The sequence below is a fragment of the Dermochelys coriacea genome, chromosome 17 (genome assembly GCF_009764565.3).
Source record: "Dermochelys coriacea isolate rDerCor1 chromosome 17, rDerCor1.pri.v4, whole genome shotgun sequence".
Taxonomy (NCBI): domain Eukaryota; kingdom Metazoa; phylum Chordata; order Testudines; family Dermochelyidae; genus Dermochelys; species Dermochelys coriacea.
Genome location: NC_050084.1, coordinates 1,186,321 through 1,206,550, shown reverse-complemented (window position 1 = coordinate 1,206,550; position 20,230 = coordinate 1,186,321). Strand labels below are relative to the sequence as shown.

At 56.1% G+C, this 20,230-nt stretch overlaps 1 protein-coding gene across 2 annotated transcripts; it reads right to left on the bottom strand.

Annotated features, from left to right (window-relative positions):
* Positions 1-2,031: 2,031 nt before the first annotated feature.
* SARM1 (sterile alpha and TIR motif containing 1) lies at positions 2,032-17,399 on the bottom strand. 2 transcript variants are annotated; one of them, XM_038376097.2, is made up of 9 exons: positions 16,678-17,399; positions 10,524-11,142; positions 10,052-10,264; positions 8,374-8,465; positions 7,598-7,833; positions 7,322-7,424; positions 6,602-6,791; positions 6,360-6,481; positions 2,032-3,628 (listed from the first exon to the last, which is right to left on the bottom strand). In XM_038376097.2, exons 1-9 carry the CDS (start codon positions 17,130-17,132, stop codon positions 3,469-3,471), a joined length of 2,190 nt encoding a protein of 729 aa, XP_038232025.1. In that variant the 5' UTR covers positions 17,133-17,399; the 3' UTR covers positions 2,032-3,468. The 2 variants fall into 2 exon arrangements, with proteins under 2 accessions (XP_038232025.1, XP_043355103.1); XM_043499168.1 differs by having other exon boundaries at positions 2,593-3,628; positions 10,524-15,497; positions 16,678-16,815.
* Between the last annotated feature and the right edge of the window lie 2,831 nt (positions 17,400-20,230).

The window sequence follows — 20,230 nt, the reverse complement described above, 5'->3', positions numbered from 1 at the left end:
AAAGTGAAGGCTGGGAGCCTTTCTATTCTATATTATATTATACAGGTTCTTATATATTGTATTATATTTTATATTATACAGGTTCTTGTATTGCCCTCAGCACCCCAGTACCTGAGCACCTTCTACTCATGCATTAAGCAACATGACTAGCAGTTGTCTCTCATCCTCTTTCCAGGAGAGAAGATGTGGGCAGTGGAATGTTTTGGTAGGGTTCCCCCCCTCACTATGTCCATGCTGCTCTTTGTGTTTGAGAAGGCAGGTCGGAGCAGTGGCTCTGGTGCTGAGAGTGGGAGTTTGGGCTGGTCCTTAGCTCCCAGGGGAGTTTGTGCACAGCCTCAGACCAGCCCCCCAGCAAGCTCTGTCTCCCACACAGACCAGCTTTATCCTCATGGTAGGAAGTTCCATTGCCTGAGAGGTGGAGTTGTTGGCCATGGCTCTCACCCCATGCCTTAGACCTTTACAGGTCCTTGTCCTTTACTCTCTTGGCTATGGGAAACCAGTGTAAAAGATGGAGGACAGGTTCGATGGGCTCACAGTAGCCCGTGGTGCTGAGGAGACGTACTGCAGCATCCTGTATGAGCTGGAGCGTCCTGCGGCCTGATGGTTCGTGCCTTCCCAAAGGACAAGTTTGGCTGGCCCTGATGAACAATAGTGTCCTCTTGCCCTAAAATCCATTCAGGTGCCTCTGGGTCAGTGCAGCATACTACAGGCTCTGCCCCTTCATTCACCACATGAGGAGAAGACTCTCAGTATTAGATGGTCTGAGTCGGGCCTGCAGTGCCGCTGGGGTTGGAATCTTTGGTCCAGTCCCTAAGTGACATGAGCTGGGCTCATCCCCACCCCCTAGGCCTGGGTGGCAGAGAAGGTGCAGGCTGGAGGGAGCAGAGCCTAGGCAAGCCATGTCCCTGTGCCTGTGGCTGTCTCTGATCACATCAGCTGCAGATGCATTGCTGTGCCTCCCCACCTGCTGTTGGCCCGTGACGTCACGCACTCAAACCCCAATGCCTCTAATTGAAAGTAATTCATAATTCAGGAGCCCATCATCTCCACTCATGAATAATGAATACTTCGTAAATGTTCCTTCACTGCATCCCGTTTTCTTTGGACGCGTCCCGTGTGGCTGGAGCCTACCGGCTTGTGGGCGGGGGGGCTCAGTGGATGTAATTGCTGGGACTAAGCAACCCGTTCAGCACTGGGGTGGGAGGCTCCAGCCCTTCTGGCTGCCCGCGGCTCCTGTACACACAGTGCTGTGCAGAGGCACCCGGGTGTTTACACTGCGGTGGGCCTGACACTCCACAGCGGCTTGAAACGTTTGCGTTGTGCTCTGTGGTGGCTGCTGCAGTAGCTGCCCTGTGAATGGAAGCAGGGCAGGGCAGGCAGCAGAGCTGCAGTGAGGAGCATGGACCGTGGGGCTGAGAAGGGATGTGGTACCTGAGGAGTGCCCTCTGTTGGCCATCCGGTCACATTGTGTGTCAGCGGGAGCTGGAAGCCTGTCTCGCTGGGTGTGCAGTGGGGAACATGCTGTCACTGCTCAAGAGGTCAATGACCTTCCTTTTCCTAGGGCAGGGCTGTGCTTGGTGTGGCCCCAAGTAGCCAGCTTCAGCCTGCAGCGTGGGGACCCCTTCGGAGAAGATGAAATCTCCAAGAAAAACCCATGGCCAGTTCCTGCATCAGAAAGGGCCCTGTTAAGAGCAGCTTCCACAGCAGCCAAAGATCAGAGTTCTCAGAGGTGGAGGGTGGGATGAGAACCTAAACTGTATGTGCAGAGGTGCAGGGTGAGGTACATGGCACAGCACAGCGAGCTGAGACCATCAGGCTTCTCCATGCACCCACAGATGCCACAGAAAAGGGCAAAGTAAAGCAAACGAGCCCCATGTTTGAGCTCCGGCTGCAGTACAGGCTGCTGAGCCCACTTCCCTCCACCCCCCCGGGAACAGGGCCCAGAGTGCATGGTCCAACTGTGCCTGGCCCCACATCTTGCCAGGTCTTGCTGTCAGCCTATCCCCACCCCCAGGAAACACCCATCTGCCTCTGCAATGGCTTCTGCCCCCATTCCCAGTACCCTTTAGGCTGAGTAGCTGCTGGCTGATTTTGAATGTGCAAAGGATCTGGCTCGGGGGAGGGGGAGAGGTGAGGAAACACTGGAGCCAACACAGCCTAGGCACACCCCGAGCTCAGAGGGAAGCTCACCCAGACCCATTGAGTGAGCTCCACGCCAGCAAGCTCCCTCTGAAAGAAGCAGGTGCCATGACAAATCTGGAGTGAAGACCAAAGACGGCAGGAATAAAGCACAGCCACAGCCCAGTGCCTTGCCAGTGTATAATGATCCCACAGGTACAGTACAGCAGCTAATGTCCTTCCTCGCCCCACCCTGCAGCGAGCTCCAGTGTCCTGCACACGTGGACCTGACAGCACCTTTACAATGGCACCAAAGGGGCAAGAACTGAGACGTCAGGTAATTAAAAACAAAAAGAAAAGGAGTACTTGTGGCACCTTAGAGACTAACAAATTTATTAGAGCATAAGCTTTCGTGAGCTACAGCTCACTTCATCGGATGCATCCGATGAAGTGAGCTGTAGTTGCATCCGATGAAGTGAGCTGTAGCTCACGAAAGCTTATGCTCTAATAAATTTGTTAGTCTCTAAGGTGCCACAAGTCCTCCTTTTCTTTTTGCGAATACAGACTAACACGGCTGCTACTCTGAAACCTGTAATTAAAAACAAGATGCACTTTGCGAAGGCCTCCGGGAAAGATTTCTATCTGAGCTAGAAACAGAAGGTTCCCCAAGCCTGATGGTGATGGGCACCATGTGGTGAGAGGCCAGGAGGGAGCAGGAGCTGCTGTTTGGGATGCGGGGAGGGGAGGTCTCCCCCCAGGCAGGTTGTAAGGACCTGACATAAAACAAGGGGATTGCTCCAGGGCTTTGCTTTCATTTGGCTTCTTTTACCCATTGGCACTTTGTGGTGCCACTCATCCCTGAGCTGCTGCCCCTTGTGAATACACAGCTCATGGGTGTTTTTAGTAAAAGTCACAGACACTTCACTGGGGAGAGAAGGGGAACAGCTGTCTCCTTGCCCCAGGGCATTGGGACCGGCTATAGGAAGCAGATAGGAAGTGGTTGTTGCTCTTCAGGGGAGAATGTCCTTTTCGGTTCCTGGGGCTGATTTCTAGGATGGGAGGGTAATTAGAGAGTTTATATTTGGCTGCTGCCCCAGCCAAGGGCCCTTCCTCTTGCACTGACTGAGTCAGGAAAGTGGGCCAGGTCCCTCGGAGATGGGCCCAGGGGGCAGCCCTGGAAGCAAGAAGCTCTAACAGGAAGGGTTTAACCCCACTTGGGGAGAGCCCTTCTGGGAAGTCCACAGCACCGTGTTTCTCAACCGCTGGGCCGAGGACCGGCGCCATGCCATGAGATCTCCCTGATGCAGATTAGGAAAGCAGCAAGCCGGTCCCTGGTTGAACAACACTGCCCTAGAGGATATGGGGCGGTGCTGCCTGGCTGTAGGTCTGCCCGAGAGGGGCTGCACACTCCAGGCTGTTTTCTGAGCCAGCTGAAGAATCCCGGGAGGAGCGGCCCTGGAGGAAGCGGATAATCTTCTCAATTGTGGCCTCCTGGTACTCATGGGACCATCTGCATCCAGGGGAGAAAATGGACAATCACACCCTGCTCGATGGACTCGAAAGTCTGCAGGTGAGCTCGATGCGCCGGGCCACGGGCACTGTGAGACCGGCTTTCCCCTCCCTTCCCCGGATGCTGTTCAGTGTGCCCGGGCCATGGGCACCGTCAGACCCCACCTCCCGCCCCCTGGGATGCTGTTCAGTGTGCCCGGGCCATGGGCACCGTCAGACCCCCCTGCCCCCGGGATGCTGTTCAGTGTGCCCGGGTCATGGGCACCATCAGACACCCCCCCCGGGATGCTGTTCAGTGTGCCCGGGCCATGGGCACCGTCAGACCCCACCTCCCGCCCCCTGGGATGCTGTTCAGTGTGCCTGGGTCATGGGCACCATCAGACCCCCCCCCCGCCCCCTGGGATGCTGTTCAGTGTGCCCGGGCCATGGGCACCATCAGACCCCCCCCACCCCCTGGGATGCTGTTCAGTGTGCCCGGGTCATGGGCACCATCAGACCCCCCACCCCCACCCCTGGGATGCTGTTCAGTGTGCCCGGGTCATGGGCACCGTCAGACCCCCCACCCCCTCCCCTGGGATGCTGTTCAGTGTGCCCGGGCCATGGGCACCATCAGACCCCCCCCACCCCCTGGGATGCTGTTCAGTGTGCCCGGGCCATGGGCACCATCAGACCCCCCCACCCCCTGGGATGCTGTTCAGTGTGCCCGGGTCATGGGCACCATCAGACCCCCCACCCCCACCCCTGGGATGCTGTTCAGTGTGCCCGGGTCATGGGCACCGTCAGACCCCCCACCCCCTCCCCTGGGATGCTGTTCAGTGTGCCCGGGCCATGGGCACCATCAGACCCCCCCCACCCCCTGGGATGCTGTTCAGTGTGCCCGGGCCATGGGCACCATCAGACCCCCCCACCCCCTGGGATGCTGTTCAGTGTGCCCGGGTCATGGGCACCATCAGACCCCCCACCCCCACCCCTGGGATGCTGTTCAGTGTGCCCAGGCCATGGGCACCATCAGACCCCCCCCCGCCACCCCCTGGGATGCTGTTCAGTGTGCCCGGGCCATGGGCACTGTCAGACCCCCCCCGCCCCCTGGGATGCTGTTCAGTGTGCCCGGGTCATGGGCACCGTCAGACCCCCCCCGTCCCCTGGGATGCTGTTCAGTGTGCCTGGGCCATGGGCACCGTCAGACCGCCCCCCATCCCCTGGGATGCTGTTCAGTGTGCCTGGGCCATGGGCACCGTCAGACACCTCACCCACCCCCTGGGATGCTGTTCAGTGTGCCCAAGCCATGGGCACTTTCAGACACCCCCCCGCCTCCGGATGCCAACTGGCAGAGGGCACAGAGGGCATGCAGGTTACAGGAAACCCTGGGTCTGGTGTTTACATTCTAGCTCACCAGCGCATCACGTGCAGGTTCTGCTGGAAGCGGTGTCACATCAGCACCTTGCTAACGATACGTGCGGGTGCTGTGAAAGGAGGCGTGTGTCTGTCGACGCTGGAAAGAGTGATCCTCGGGCATCGTAGCTAAAGGCAAGTCAGCCACAGGCAGCGTCCCTAAGTCAGGTCCCACCACTTATTTTCCCCATTGGCCATTGTGTATTGTGTGGCTCACATTGGGGGTCTGGCAGCATAAGGGGGAGCTTGTGGGACTTCAGGAGGAGGTAACCTCGGTCTGTTTTCAGGCGAAGAGCAAAGGGGAGAGATGATATGTCTGGGGGTGCAGACAGACATTCTGGGGGAGGGGAGCAGCCAGCACGTGCAGGGTCTTGGCCATCCCAGTGGGAAAGCACAGGGGGTGAGCAGCAGCTCATCAGACCAGGGCGATTTGTGAGCGGAGCTTAGGCCTGTGAGGAGTTGATTTTATGTGTAACCTTTGTTTCCAGTATTTCTCTTGGCTGCCCTATGAGTCTCTGCTCTCTGCTACATACACTTGCTTTCTCAGGAAGCACCTGAGTGCTCTGTGTGACGCAGAGCTGGGTCTCAGGTCACTGGGAAGCTGGGGGTGCTGGTCCTTTGAGGACATCCCAAGTGGCCAGTGCCTGGGGGCTGGACACTGCAGGGGTTGGAGTGTCCTATTGCCCACCTGCATGAGGGCCAGTAGAGCCCATGTGGGCTGAGAGGCTGGGCTTGGGTTGCCTGTGGCTAGCAGAGGCACGGAGCTGAACCCCAGCAGCACAGAAAAGGCTCCCTCATGCTATAGCCCCGTGGTAGCGAGGTGCCTCCCAACCCTGGCAAGCCTGGGCCACGGGCACGGTAGGGACCACCGCCCCTCCTGGGATGCCATTCAAAGGGCCACGGGGCCATGGGTGCTGGGGACCGCATCTGGGATCCTGCACTAGTGGCAAACAGAGCTCAGAGAAGAACTGCAGAAGCAATGAAGGAGCTGGAGCGATTGGGTCAGGAGGAGGAGTGGAAGGAGCTCAGTCTGCCCTGCTTGGCTGAAGGACAACAGGAGACACGAGATCTGCCTGCAGGTAGCAGAAGGGCCAAAACGCCAAGGAGGGAGGAGAATTATTTCAAGGGAGATCAGGAGAAAAAAATTCCACCTCCCAGATGAGATGAGTCCCAGCTGCAGAGAGGCTAGCACCCTCTGCCCTGTACTTGTGACTTTCAGCAGCCTGCATCTGCTCTCTCACCTGCCCTCCGCCTCGAGATTGCATCGTGCTGCCCGCACTCCACACAAGTCAGCAGCCACCGCAAGAGCACGGCTGGGACAGGGTCCCGCCCGCACTTACTTGATGCCGTTAAATTTCAGGACAGCCCTCATGTCCTCAGGAAGATCCTGTGGATCAGGCCACTCAAAATGGTCAGCCACTGGGATGATATTCTTCCCACAGCTCAGGGCCGTCACAATCTCCTGCGGGGAAAGCCCAGAGCTTAGCCCATGGCTGCTGCATGGCAGCCAGAGCCATTTCTAGCCCCTCCCACTCCTGCGATGCCACCAAGTCCCTCTGAGCTCCTGCCCAGGAGTTCTCACCTTGTGCACCCAGTCCTTGCGGTCAGGGTCCCCCATGCACTTATCCAGCGTGTTTGGAGAGAGAACCAGCACGAAGTTGCGGGCGCTCATCACGCTCTGGATCAGCTTGTCCTCAAACTTCCCCGCCTCCAGCTTCTCCACATCTATGAACACGCTGAAGCCGTGCAGCTGCAGATGGACCTTCAGCAGGCTGGGAGCAAGAGAGGCACAGCTCCATCAGGGCACCTCCTTGGGCACCTGCAGTTCACACCCTGTCCCTATCATCTCAGCTGCGGGCACCATGAGATTGTGGAAACCTGTTCTCTGCTCCTCTGAGCCAACTGCAGCCCTCGAGACGGTAGCTGCTGGCTCAGGCCTGCGGAGGCTCGAGACACCTGGGCTGTCACAGAACTAACAGGGAGGGAGGCTTTAATCCCTGCCTCTGACTGGGCCACCAGGGGTGTAGAATGAGGAAGGTGCAAGTCAGCACCAGCAGGGAAGCAGGAAGGGATTCGGGGGCTGAATTCCCCTTCCAGTCTGCTCTGCTCTCACTGAGCCTTCAGGCTCTGTCCCCTCCAGATGCTGCTCTGCCCAATGGGGCTGCAGCCTGCACCGCTGTCCCTCTCTGTCCGCAGAGAGATCCCGGGTCATTCCTAAGTCATCAGCACCATGATGCAGAACGGGGGCCATTGCGCCTTCCCCTGGAGTGGGTCCGAGTGGGGCGATCCCCTCAGCACTCACCTGGCCAGCTGGGAGCCAGTGCTCCGTCGGTAGCTGATAAACACGTCGGGCCCCTCGGAGGTGGATTTGCAGCCACTGCACGGCAGGGGAGAGTGAAGCATTTCTAGATATGAGAGAGGATAGCAGCAAAGAGTTAATGGTGATCTCTGAACGGTCACCCGGCAGCCAGACTAGTCCCATCCGGACCCCGATGCAGTGATCTGACCAGCCCTGGCTGGATCCAGTGACCAGACTGGCTCCCAGGGCCTCCATGCTGAGAAGGGAGCAGGGCCTTACCCCTGGCGGCAGAGAGAATGCGCACACGGTGGAAGCCCACATCGATGCAGCAGTCCTCCTGCAGCTGCTCCTCCGTCACTCGGTGCAGGAAGTTGCGGTCGATGCCACAAGTCACCAGGTTGTACGTGTACTGGCGGAACTTGGGGTCAATGCTGCCCAGCCAGTCAGCCAGGTTGCTGCGATCGCAGGTGGAGTAATTTGCATATGTCTTCAGCTCTGTCAGTTCCCGGAAAAACCTGGCAAGTCAACGGATGTAAGCACAGGGGGAGAGGGATTTGATGGGGCTCGGGGTCAGGCAGGGGCTCGGGAAGAGAAGAGTTCCCAGATGCTGTGGTGAAGGGTGCATGAGAGAGATGGACAGACAGACAGTTGATTGATTAGTGGAAGATCTCTGCATTGAGACGTGGCAGGACCTGCAGCCAGGGAAGCAGAACCCAGGGTCAGTCTTCAGCTTTCTGAGTAGCACACAGGGCCCCATCCCAGTTCCTGTGCGGGGCAGAGCCCCTCCCCATCCCATCCAGCCATTCCCTGTGGCATCGGCCACCCTGTGAGAACTTCCCTGGCAGCAGGATGGAGTCACAGGGGGGCACAGGGCCCCAAGAGCCCAGGCCTCTCCTAGCATGAGGTCAGAGGCAGCTGCCTCTAGTGCTCCTGCCACAGCAGGGAAAGAAGGGGAGAGGCAAAGGTCTTTGACCTGGACTCTCCCACTTGTCTTTGCAGTGACTGTGGGAGAGGCTGGCGCACCCAGTGCTGCCTCTGGGTCACAAGGGTCCTACCTCTTCCGGATGATGCTAGAGGCCATTCCCAGATCTTCCCGCAGATCTGTCTCTGTCAGTCGCAGCAGCAAGTCCCCATCCACCTCATGCTCCTGCCAAGAGAGGAGATGTCAGAGCTGTCCACCAAGGCCTGCTGTACAATGCACATGGAGCCCTGAGCGAGGGAGGAGGCTCAGCCGGGGACATGGACAAGATGGTCATGCAGTGAATGGTGGCAGCCCACATGAGGGCTCATGGAGAAGCTCCAGTGCCGTAAGCCATTCTCTTTGCCATCCAGAGATGGGACTGCTCGTCAACAGCCTCTCCCTCCAGACTCCCGCTCTCATGATTCCAACGTGCTCTGGCTCTTGGGTCTGGGTGAGAGGTGACACACGGTGGCCTGTTGCCCCAGCTGTGTTCAGGCAGGGATTTTCCCCGGGGACGGCAGTGCATGTGTATGGAGGGCTGGCCTCCTGCTCTGGGGCCTGCAGCATTGGTGAGACAAGACACTGGCCTAGTCCCGTCCAGCTGTCCTCAAGGCTGAAGGTGCCTAGTGGAGATGTTTCCCTGGTGTGGCAGTGGCCATTGCTCTGGTTGATGGTGTATCTACAGGGTTCCTTATTACAAACGGTTACAGGGTGGGTGTGACGTTGCACTCCATATGCTTTTTTTGGAAATATGCTTATGAGTGTGGCTACAATGTAACTGGAATATGCTTTATGCAAAACATCTCTTGTAAGGTATCAATATAAAGCTTATAATGTAGTAAGTGTGGTCATCCTATTTGTATGAATGTATCATTCCTGTATCTAAAGCTAGAAATATGAAGTAGTACTCTAAGGTCCTACTGTAATTATGCAAAGTGTGGGCCATTGATGGTGGCTTAGGATCTTGATGGCTTCCATTAACTAGAACAATTCGTTATAAATGGCTCTGTTTACTTGTAAGCCTTTCTGTGTTCCTGTGAGTCAGGTCAGGAAGAATGGAGACCTGGGGACTCCCAGGACATGTCACCATGTCACCTGGTACTGGAATCCATCTTAAACCTGATGCTTTTCCATTTGTAAGGAGGGGTGGGGACCCAGAGACAAAAGATTCCCTCCCTGTGCCGAAGCTATAAAAGGATGTGGAACAGAACAAAGGGGGCTGCGGTCATGAGAAAAACCCTAGCTACCACCTGAGCTGGAACAAGGAGTATACCAGGGAAAAAGATTGGGCCTAGATTAAGAAGAAGTCTAGTCTGGGAAGGAAGTTTATTGGAACATCTCTGAGGGTGAGATTTACCTGTATTCAGTTTCTTAATGTATTAGGCTTAAACTTGCGTGTTTTGTTTTATTTTGTTTGGTAATTTACTTTGTAAACTTTATACAGAGTAAAACAAATTTATTTGGGGTTTGGATCCCATTGGGAGCTGGGTGCTGGAGAGAGATGACCTGCTGAGCAGTTTTGGTTAAAGCCTGCAGCTGTGAGGGAGTGGACCAGACCTGGGTCTGTGTTGCAGCAGGCTGGCGCGTCTGGCTCAACAAGGTGGAGTTCTGGAGTCCCAAGCCATCAGGGAAAACAGGCTCAGAGGTAATTTCAGCATATCAGGTGACACTCCCAAGAGGGTCTCTGTGACCGAACCCGTCTCAGTGGGTTCTTTGTGTGTTCCCAGCAAAGGGCCTTTCCACTGCCCCTTTCCCCACAAGCATGACCCTACCAGGAAGCTCTGGCAGTATTTGTTGAATCCAGTCTGTTGCAACCACGTCTGCACCTCGATGGGTTTCCAGCTGGAGACGGTGGGCAGGATCCGTCGAGGCACCTCCTCACCCATCATGCGCAGAGCCTTCTTGGCCAGCGATGAGGCAGTGGTGTTGGTGGAGTAACACACTATCCTCTTCAGGCTCTGGGTAGCCCCGATTTCACTGAAAATCTGGGCACAGAAGAGCAGGAGCCATCACATCCTTGTTTCCCCTAGTGCCTTCCCGCTGGGTCATGCTACGCAGTCCTGGCACATGGGCATTTCAGGACTACAACAGCACCCTAATAGGCAGAACTGTGAGCACACGGGGGGAGCAAGCAATGCCCCATTTCCCAGAGGCTGCAGGGCTGCTTGGATGCAATCTCAGTGCCTCTCCTCCTCCTCCATCTACTTGTCTCAGGTAATCCTGTCCCCCCAAACCCAGCCTTACCTTGGTTTTCTTCTGTCTGGCTTTGATGGCAGCCTCTATGCACAGGTAGAAGAGAGCGATGCACTGTGCCTCCAGCCGCGAGCTGTCCAGCAAGGGCACCAGGTGCTGCAGGTCCTTCGCTGTCCTTCCCTGACTGTTGTCACTGCTGTCCAGCAAGTCGCATGCAAACTGCTCCGGGTCCAGAGAGGCGATGAAGGGCTCCACCAGCGCCAGGGTCCCCGACCGCTCCACCTCTTTCTCAATCTCTTTGTTGGTGGCCAGCACTGTGATGGCCAGGCATGCGTGCAGGCGGATCAGCTCATCATCTTTGGAGAACACCAGTGGGAAGAGCCACTCTGCTGTGTTCTTCTCGATCATCAGCCGCTGGTTGGCTTGCCCACCATACATGGCACAGTTGGCCAGGGCCATGGCACAGTGGCGCAATACAACGGGGTCGGTCCAGCGGCACCAGTAGAGGATGGTGTCCAGGCCCCCATCAGAAATGAGCTGGAAACAGGTCTCCTCAGTGTGTTTGAACATGTGCTCCAGGATACCCGAGAGGCTGCGTGCAACCTGGGGGCTGTCTCGCTCCTTGGTCAGATTCAGGATCACCCCCAGCCCAATCCGGGCAATCCGGTCCCTGGAAGAAAGAGAAGCAGGAATGAAAGCAAAGAGAATGGCAGTGCCAGGGTCACCAGAGACTGAACCCATCAGCGTTTACATGGCACTGAGAGACTGGTATTTGCCCCAGGAGGGACAGAGGTTTCTGCTGGCAGTGGAATGCCTCCAAGTGGCACAGATGGCAGGATGCTGTCTCTCATGTAGACTGGCTGCCAGGATCCCTGCCCCTCCATAGTGTGGCTAGCTATGTACAGAGCTGGTACTAATGAACTGCTTTGTTCTAATGCCTGAAGAGCCTTACAAATCTTCTTGGATCCAGAGAGCGCCCAGATCCCCCTGAGGAAGCATGGTCCAGAGACCCAGCTCCCCAGGGATCTCCTCTCCCATCCACCATCACATCAGCAGCAAGTGAATTTCCTGAGTTTACACCTCACCTGACTCCCCTCCCCCAATGAGGCTTGTCCCCATCTTCTCAGCAAAGCTCCCACCAGCCACCTCCCTGCTCAGTAGATTCAAACCCTCTTCATGGGTCCTCAGAACCCAGAAGGGCCCATTGTGCCCTGCTTTGTTAATGTTCTGGAAGTGGTCTGGATTCACCCTGGAGTTAACGGTAGAGAGACACGTAGACACACACCTGAGCAGAGTCCCACACTCCCTTCCCCTGGCATGTTAGCTGGATTGGCCACGATTTGCTGTCCCCAGTGATCTCGGTCTCCACTGCGAGCAGGAATGTGTAAGGACACGCTTCCCTGGTGCCTACAGACGCGGTTACACTTCTCATGTTCCTGCTCATGTTCTTTCCGTTTGACTGGCACAGGTGGTTACAACCCTCAGCAAACCCCTCTCTGTCTGTCAGCCCAATCCCAGCTCCCCAGAGCACCAGGTTTGCTGGGGTTTGGCTCTCTGCTCCAGGCTGTTGTGGTACTGCGAGCCAGGCCCTTCTTCAAAGGCTCTCGAGTTCATGCTTTGCAGGCACATTTCCTGACTGTGCTTTGTTTCCCTTCTCACCTGCCTCTGAGCCCATGGGGGGCTTTCGCGAGATGAAAGCTGGGAGCAGCCTCTGTTAGCCACACTTGCTCCCCAGCCAGGTCTCCTGTGCTTGTCCAGGGGCTTTCTCGCCACATCACAGAGCCTCCTGGCTTCCCAGCACCCTGGCTAGGGATGGGTTACTTGGGGCATGTCCTGCTAGGGCCCACAACTCGTGCCCATGACTCACTCCTGATGTCTACCCAGGATCTGTATAGCATGTGATGGGGGTGGGGGCAGTGATCGAGAAGAACACTGTTCTAGCAAACTGTGAGTGCCACTGTGTTTTGTGACTCCTTGTCCTTGTCCTGCCCCCTCTTCTGGTCGTGCCCAGGAGAACATGGTCTGTTAGGCTGCAGTCCAACCAGGTGCCCAGCCCAGGAAAGTCTTGGATGCCGAGCTGAATGACTGCAACTGAGAAGTCGTGACAAGCAATCTGGGGCCATCACAACTGATGGCGAGCCCATGGAACAGTGAATGGTCTGTGCAGATGTCTGGCTGGGGAAAGGAGATGGACTTTCTCAGTCCGGCCATGCGGCAAACAGGGTATTAAGGTGGGAGACATTGCTGTGGAGGGGGAGCCAAGCACCATGACATGATAGAGGCACTGGCTGGCGGGGGGCAGGCAGGAGAGACTCTCCCCAGCCGGAAACGCTGACCAGTCCTTGGTCTCCCAGGAGGTGAGAGATCAGATTGGTGGGGTGGAAATGGAGGGTCAGGATTTTGGTTATTTGCAAAGATCTGTAGCTCTCTAGTGCTCTTGGAGTAAAGTCGATGTGGTTAGGAAGCTCCTTGCATCCCTGTCCCATTGTCCCTGAAGGGGTTGAACCTGGAGCCCAGCGCGCTGGGAGAGTGCGTGTAAGCAACCAGGGTGGCTTGTTCCAGGGTCTGGGGCAGCAGGACTATGGGGTCCCTCATCCTAAGGAAGGACTTGGACAAGAGACTGGAAGCTGGGAGTGAGCCCTAGAAACACAGTGCCAGGGCTCGGTGCAGCTCCTGTACAAGTGGTGAGGTCCCCTCCCAGCAGAGTGGTGTCTGGCCAGGTTGTGACAGAGGGTGTGGGGTGGGCCGCACACTCTGCACCATGCCATCAATAGGCTAATGCGGATTGCAGGTCCAGTACAAGTACCAGCTGGGGGCGCTGGAGCAGTCGGTACTTATCACATCTCCAGCCAGTAGCTGGGAAGAACAGCACTGTGTTTCTGGCTCTTGGAGTCCCCAGAGGTGTGGGCTGGAGGGTCAACAAAGTCCCCGCAGGCAGATAGCAACTCTGCCTGCTGCATTGAAGGAATGCAATCCAGGCAGCCCGTCTCCCATCAGTGCAGGTGAGATGGGTGTTTCTGGGAACTCCTGTTCTCTGTGCTGCTCACAATGACCTTGGGCTCAATTTGACAGCAATCAACTCAGATAGCAGACTCAGTCTGGGGCTGGGATCCAGAGTCCAGGCCCCTCCACACAGTATCCAGGCTCACCAGGTGCGTGGTTATTCTCCGAATCTCTGGCTAGGGCAGGGCACTGTCATCCTGAGCTTGTTGCAGCATGGGAACAGTTGCAAAGGATTCTGGGTAGGAGCTGCTGCGACTGGCAGCTTGCATGGCCATGGCAGGAAGCAAGCTGAGAACCTCAGTTCAGTTTGAAGTGCTGCGGCTCATCTCTGGGCGATTACAGTGCCCTCTGAGCGTCCCCAGGGTTCAGCCTGGGAACACTGGGAGGAGGGGTACCTTGGTGTTACCCCCATGAGGTTCTGGGGCACAATGACACTCCAGGCCTGCATTTGATAGGGGCAGAGCACAGCCCGCTAGGCTGCAGCAAGGGGGCTGGCTGGGAACAGAATGAACAGACTCGTCTCCCTGCCCAGATGCAGGATGTGTGGTTCTGTATGAGTCAGACAGCAGGGCCAAACGGCCGCTCCCTCTTGCCAGGAACCGAGGGGCTGAATTCAAACTCTCTGAGCTGATGTTTCCTCCCATGTTAATGACATCCTAATGCATTCTCCTAATTAACCTCTTTGCCTCTCTGGGCCCCGCTGTTACCACTGGACTCAGTGGAGGGGGCAGAATAGCCTGTAAATTTGGATGAGCCCCAGACTCCACAGCGGGGCCAGTTGCAGCATGTGCTGATCCGTACATGCACCAAGCCGTGTTTGCAGAGGAGACCTTGCTCTCAGAAATGGCTCCTGCACTGAACATGTACGTTATAGCTCTTCCCCGACAGCCGCGAGTCCCAGTACGCTCACACTCAGATGCGTGTGCAAAGAACATGCCTCGTGCATTCACTTTCTAAGCATGAATCCTTCTACCTCCATTCCTGTCCCAGAGAAGCGAGTCCTTACCATCGTGGTCAGCCTCTTTGGACACCCAGCTGTGCAGACCCGCATTGGTGGGAGCTCTGTGTGACCTCAGCTGCACAATCAAGGCAGTGTCAGTCTCAACTACCTGCTGGTGCCTGGAGATAGTGCGGCCCTGGCAGGCTGGGTTGTGAGGGTGCAGCAGATCAAACAATACTGGAGCAGGGTCCATGCAGAGCAGAATGGCTCAGGCAGAATGGCAGCTGGGTAGAAACCTGCTGGAGACCAGGAGAGGAAGGGGAATTGTGGATGAAAATGTCCAAGCTGGAGTGAGCTGCCACATTGGGCAGCTGGCAGGACTGTTGGTTAGATAACGTGATTGTCAGGTTTGCAGGAAATATTAAGACATTTAAAACTCCATGCATCTGATGAAGTGGGTTCTAGCCCACGAAAGCTGATGCCCAAATCAATGTGTTAGTCTCTGAGATGCCACAAGGACTCCTCGTTGTTTTTATTAAAACAAGAAATTCAGGTCAGATTGCAGAGACTTTCTGCCTCGGACTCCTCTCCGCAGAGTCCAAGACCCTAGGTTTCCTTGTCCAGATACAGATACAGTCCAATCTGGGAGCAAGGAACCAGGCTTGGGAGTCTGGGCAGCCAGCACAGTGGTCAGGGAAAAGATGTGGGGATAATGGGGAGGGAATCAGAGAAACCAACAGCCTAGCTCACAGATGGGGCAGAAAGGCCAATGGCAGCAGCCAGGAGGGAATCACTAGAGTCCGGGTGAAGCTGCCGGCCCATGGTCCTGTCATCTGCAGCACTGACACCAGGGCTTGGGGGTGAAGAACACACTAAACTCGCAGGGAGTTAGGGCTTAGAACCAGCTGCCTGGCCCCAGCCACTCAGTGTCCTGGGGAGAAGGAGAGCAGCTCTCTGGCGCAGGGGACACTGCTGTCAGTGTATGGCGCAGCCGCTGGCAGGCTGAGGTCACTGGCTGAGATGAGATGCACCCTGTGGGAGATGATATCACAGCCCAGCCCAGAGAGAGGCAGATACAAATGCTGCAGCAAGAGAGAGGACGACGGGAAAACTCATCCAGGTACTAACCTGCCTTCTGCCTGCTCCAGAAACCTCTGCTCAGCTAAACGAGTGAGCAGCAGAGCTGGGTGACTGAGTTCGGCAGGCAGGTCTCATTTCGTCCAAGCAGGAGGGCTGGAGCTGTCGGACCAAACCCAAGTACGTGCATTGGACCATACAAGAGGCACCTGAGCTGGTTCCTATGGATGTCATGGGCAGAACTCCTCATCTCCCTGCTTCCTAAGAGGGCTGAGAACTGCGAGACCCAGTTAGCTGAGCCTGGGACGTGTTCTGAGCCACAGAGTGTCAGCAAGTGTCAGTGTCCCTTGCACTTTGCCTCAGCCCCTTTTTCATGGCTGCCACCTCCCCAGCCTTTAGGGCCTTCTGGTCAAATATGCTGGCCCATCCCTCTCAGTGCTGTGTCTCTACAGCACCTAGGACAGTGGGGCCAATGTGGGGGCCCTAGGCATGACCATCGTAACCATGGTACATCATCCTCAGCTTCCGGGCGTGCTGGGCAGCCTCTGCAGTGAGCCGGCTCCCAGAAGGTACGTTCCCCTCACCTGCCGAGGCCTGACAGGGGACACCAGGTGTGACAAAGACCCCAAACATGTGACACACAAATGGAACATGCTGCTGGAGTCACCCATTTGTGTGAATGACTTTGCCCTGCCCCGGGAGCCTGCAGTCCGGAGCACATCACTGTCCGCAACAGAAGGGAAGGGTGGTGGGAACCTTGGGCAGATGGGGCAGGCCAGGGGGGCGTCTGCCTCGGTTGTGTGCAGAAGCAGTGTCTGTACGAGCATAGGTAGTGGTCTGTGTGTGAGGGAGACAGTGTCTCTATGGGTGGTGGTCTGTCTTTGGTGTTTTGGGGTGTCTCTGTACCCTGGGGTGGGAGTCTGTGGAGTTGTGTGTTTGGCGGCTGATGTCTGTTCTGGGGGGTCTCTGTGTAGGATGTTCCTGCTCTGGGGGGGGCATGTCTCTTTGGGATGTGCTGGGGACCTCTGTGCTCAGTGTGTGCAGTGGGTGGGGGATGTCTGGGGGCTGGGCTGTGGGTCTGTTATCAGGCATGTGTCTCTGCGGGGTGTGTGCTGGGGGGAGAGCTCCGCGGGGGGGCACTGGGGGGGGAGGGCTCTGCTGGGTGTGTGCCCTTTGCAGACTCACCTGTTTTCTGCCACCAGGATCTGCTCCAGGAGTTTGCTTGCCTGGCACTTGGTTTCCAGCTCTGTTGCCTGGAGCAGGTTCAGCAGCAGGTCCAGGCCCCCCTCCAGGCGAATCACATCACACAGAGCTTTGGCCACATCTCTCCCCAGGGTGGGCATCACCCAGGCTTCCTCCACCAGCTGGAAGATCTCTGCAATCCCCTTCCTGAGATCCTGGGGGTCGGCTGCCTGCTTCAGGGAGGAAATGGCCAGGTGCAGATCAGGGAGGATCCGATCCAGAGCCACCTGGACATCCGTGCTCACGCCAGGGGACACTTCTCGATGATTGTGGGCAGCCCCCACCCCTGACCACAAGCACACATGGCTCATGTACTCAGGCACCGACAGCCTCTCCAAACTGGACATGGCAAAAAAACGGCACAGTTTATAGATGGAGACGAGCAGGGTGAGAACCATGGGCAGTCCCCTAGAGCAGCATCCCAGCTCAGCCTCCACAGCTGGGGCCTGGGAGCCTTGGCCTGGGACTCGTCCTGGAGGGCACAAAGTTAGCTGCAAAGGGCTGTGCACGGACCCTGGGCAGGCCAGTGGCTCTGCGGCCTGGTGCCTCGCAGGGGCGAGAGCAGAAGTTGCTGTTTGCAGTAGAGGGAGATGGAGCAGTCGGGAGGGATGGAGAACAAAGCGGGTGGAGCTGGGGGAAGGAGGCTGGAATGGCAGGAGGAGGAGGGGTGGAGCCAGGCTGGGGACCAGCTGCAGTGCTTGGTGTGTGCCAGCTCGTTCTCCCCTCCCAGACCCGGATGCTGTTACCGCTGCCGGGATGCAGAGCTCTCAGCACCAGGTGAGTGAACGGCAACTGCTGCCTCACTGCCTGCTCCAGACCCATCCAGGCTCCACCTGCTGTCGGCTCAGCATCCTCCCACCTCCCCGGGGGGTGGGGGGGTGGGGTGATGTCACCCCTCTCAGGTCCCGCCTCTACAAGGAGGATCTGTCCCCATGACAACAACATCCCCTCCTCCTGCTGCCACCAGAGATGCTCTGGCAATCCACTGAGTAGGGATGGCAGCCTTCCCCTCAGGCCCTCCTCACCCAGAACCGCTCTCTGCCCCCGCAGCTGGTCCACCTGAGCCCCCCCAGCTGATCCTTGGTCTCACCCCATAAACTCTTCCATGTGCAATCAGTAGGGTGGGTGTGGGGCTCGGGGGCTTCCCTTGCTCCTGGCTGGCCTGGGGCCTGGGCAGAGCAGGAGACAGAGAGTACACTTGCCTTTCCCTCTTTCCCTAGGTCTCCCGGCGTTGCAGGTTGCTGCTCTGTTCCTTCTCTGCACAGTTGGGTGAGTCGCCCTGTCTGCCTGTCCCTGCCCCCGCAGGCACATTCGCTACTGAGCCAAGCTGTCCTCATTCAGAGTGGTGTAAATCAGGGTGAGTCCATTGGCTCAAGATTTACCCCAGGGTAGCTGCAAGCAGGATTTGGCCTGGTACCTTCTTTTGTCACCTAGCCCAGACAGACACACAGGACAAAACACACTGAATGTTGTCTGGCCATGCTGAAAAGAGCCGTTAAAATCCTTTGCACCAGAGCCAAGCCACAGCCATCTCAGCCTGAGACTTAAATCCAAGTTGACGTTTTGGTGCCATAGCAGCCACTGGTGATCCTCCCTGCACCTGCATAGATGGAGAGAGCCGGGGGCTGTCACAGGAAAAGGCCGTTATCTTGTGGCAGGGGACAGTAAACAACGGGATTGGAATGTCCCAGGCCTCCAGGAGACGCTGAGTGCAGAGCTGCAAGGAGTTTCCTGGCCCATGTTTTCTACCCAGTGCAAGCAATAGGTCATCTTAGCTAGGAGTCCACAGAGCACAGGGGGCTTCCAACTGTCGTGAGCCTCCCTAGGTGCTGGCTAGCTCGTGAGCCTCCCTGGGGGTGGCTAGCTGGTATGTGCACGTGTCCCTGGGGGTGGCTAGCTGATGTATGCACGTGTGTGAATGTATCGGAAGATAATTAGTCCTTTATCACTGAACTAAAAGATAACTGGCAAACCCTATCCATACTGGCCTGTCTTTCGCTGCTTTTCCCACTGCCCTGCCCCTATGGTCTTGCTAACCCCTTTTGTCTGGTGGAGAAGCCTTCAGCAATCCCTGCTGACTGCATTCCTAGTGCAGAACAGGAAGCTGGGGTAGATCTGAGAGCTCCCAGGTAACCTTGTCTCTGTCTCCCAGCCTACAGAAGGGATGATAAAGCTGACATACAAACATGACTCCTGCAAGGGGAGATAGCAGCACACATAGACCAGTCCCCGGTCTCTCCAATCCCAGCAATTCTGGCACAAAGTGTGCAGTATCTCTATGCTGTAGCAATGTGAGATGCCCCACAGCGGGCAGAGCAGCTGGGCCCTGCTTTGCAATGGGAGGCTGTCCAATGCTCAGGCTGGGCCTTGGCAGCGTGTACAGGTTGAGCCCATGTGGATCCTGGAGCCTTGCTCCTTGCCCCCTGATGGCTGGGAGTTATCAGGAGCCAGGAGGAAGAGCCAAATTTATGTTAATTGGTAACGAGAGGCTCCGATGAAATGAGAATTCTGGGAGCAGAATACACAGAGCTTTGTGTATTCAATGAACTGGAGAGCACAGAGAAAGTGAGCAAAGACTCTGCATGATGCAGCCAGGCTGCTCGCTGGCCCCTAGCTTCAGCCCCCCACCACTCTGGAGTGCCAGGTGGTTTGGTCACTAGCCCTGCAGCTGCTGATACACAGGGAAATAGTTTCACTCAGATCCTAAAGCGCAGCCATCCTTGCATGTCTTGGGGACTCATGTCAACATCACCAGACCCAGGTGGTCACAAATCGTGAGTCAGACCCAATAAATCATGAGACTGGCTCAAAAATCCCAAATGCTGGGTTCTGGTCATTTGCTCTCTGAGCCTTTGGGGGTCACTAGGACCAGAAGAGGCTAAAATGAGGAAGAACAAGTTAAAAATTACTTAGACAAGTTAGAAGTATTCAGATCACCAGGGCCTGATGAAATGCATCCTAGAATACTCAAGGATCTGACTGAGGAGATATCTGAGCCATTAGTGATTATCTTTGAAAAGTTATGGAAGACAGGAGAGATTCCAGAAGACTGGAAAAGGGCAAATATAGTGCCCATCTATAAAAAGGGAAATAAGAACAACCCAGGGAATTACAGACCAGTCAGCTTAACTTCTGTACCCAGAATAATAATGGAACAAATAATTAGGCAATCAATTTGGAAACATCTAGAAGATAATAAGGTGATAAGTAACAGTCAGCATGGATTTGTCAAAAACAAATCACGTCAAACCAACCTGATAGCTTTCTCTGACAGGATAACAAGCCTTGTGGATAGCGGGAAAGTGGTAGACATGGTATATCTTGACTTTAGTAAAACTTTTCATACTGTCTTGCATGACCTTCTCATAAACAAACTAAGGAAATACAACCTAGATGGAGCTACTATAAGGTAGGTCATAACTGGTTGGAAAATCGTTCCCAGAGAGTAGTTATCAGTGATTCACAGTCATGCTGGAAGGGCATAACAAGTGGGGTC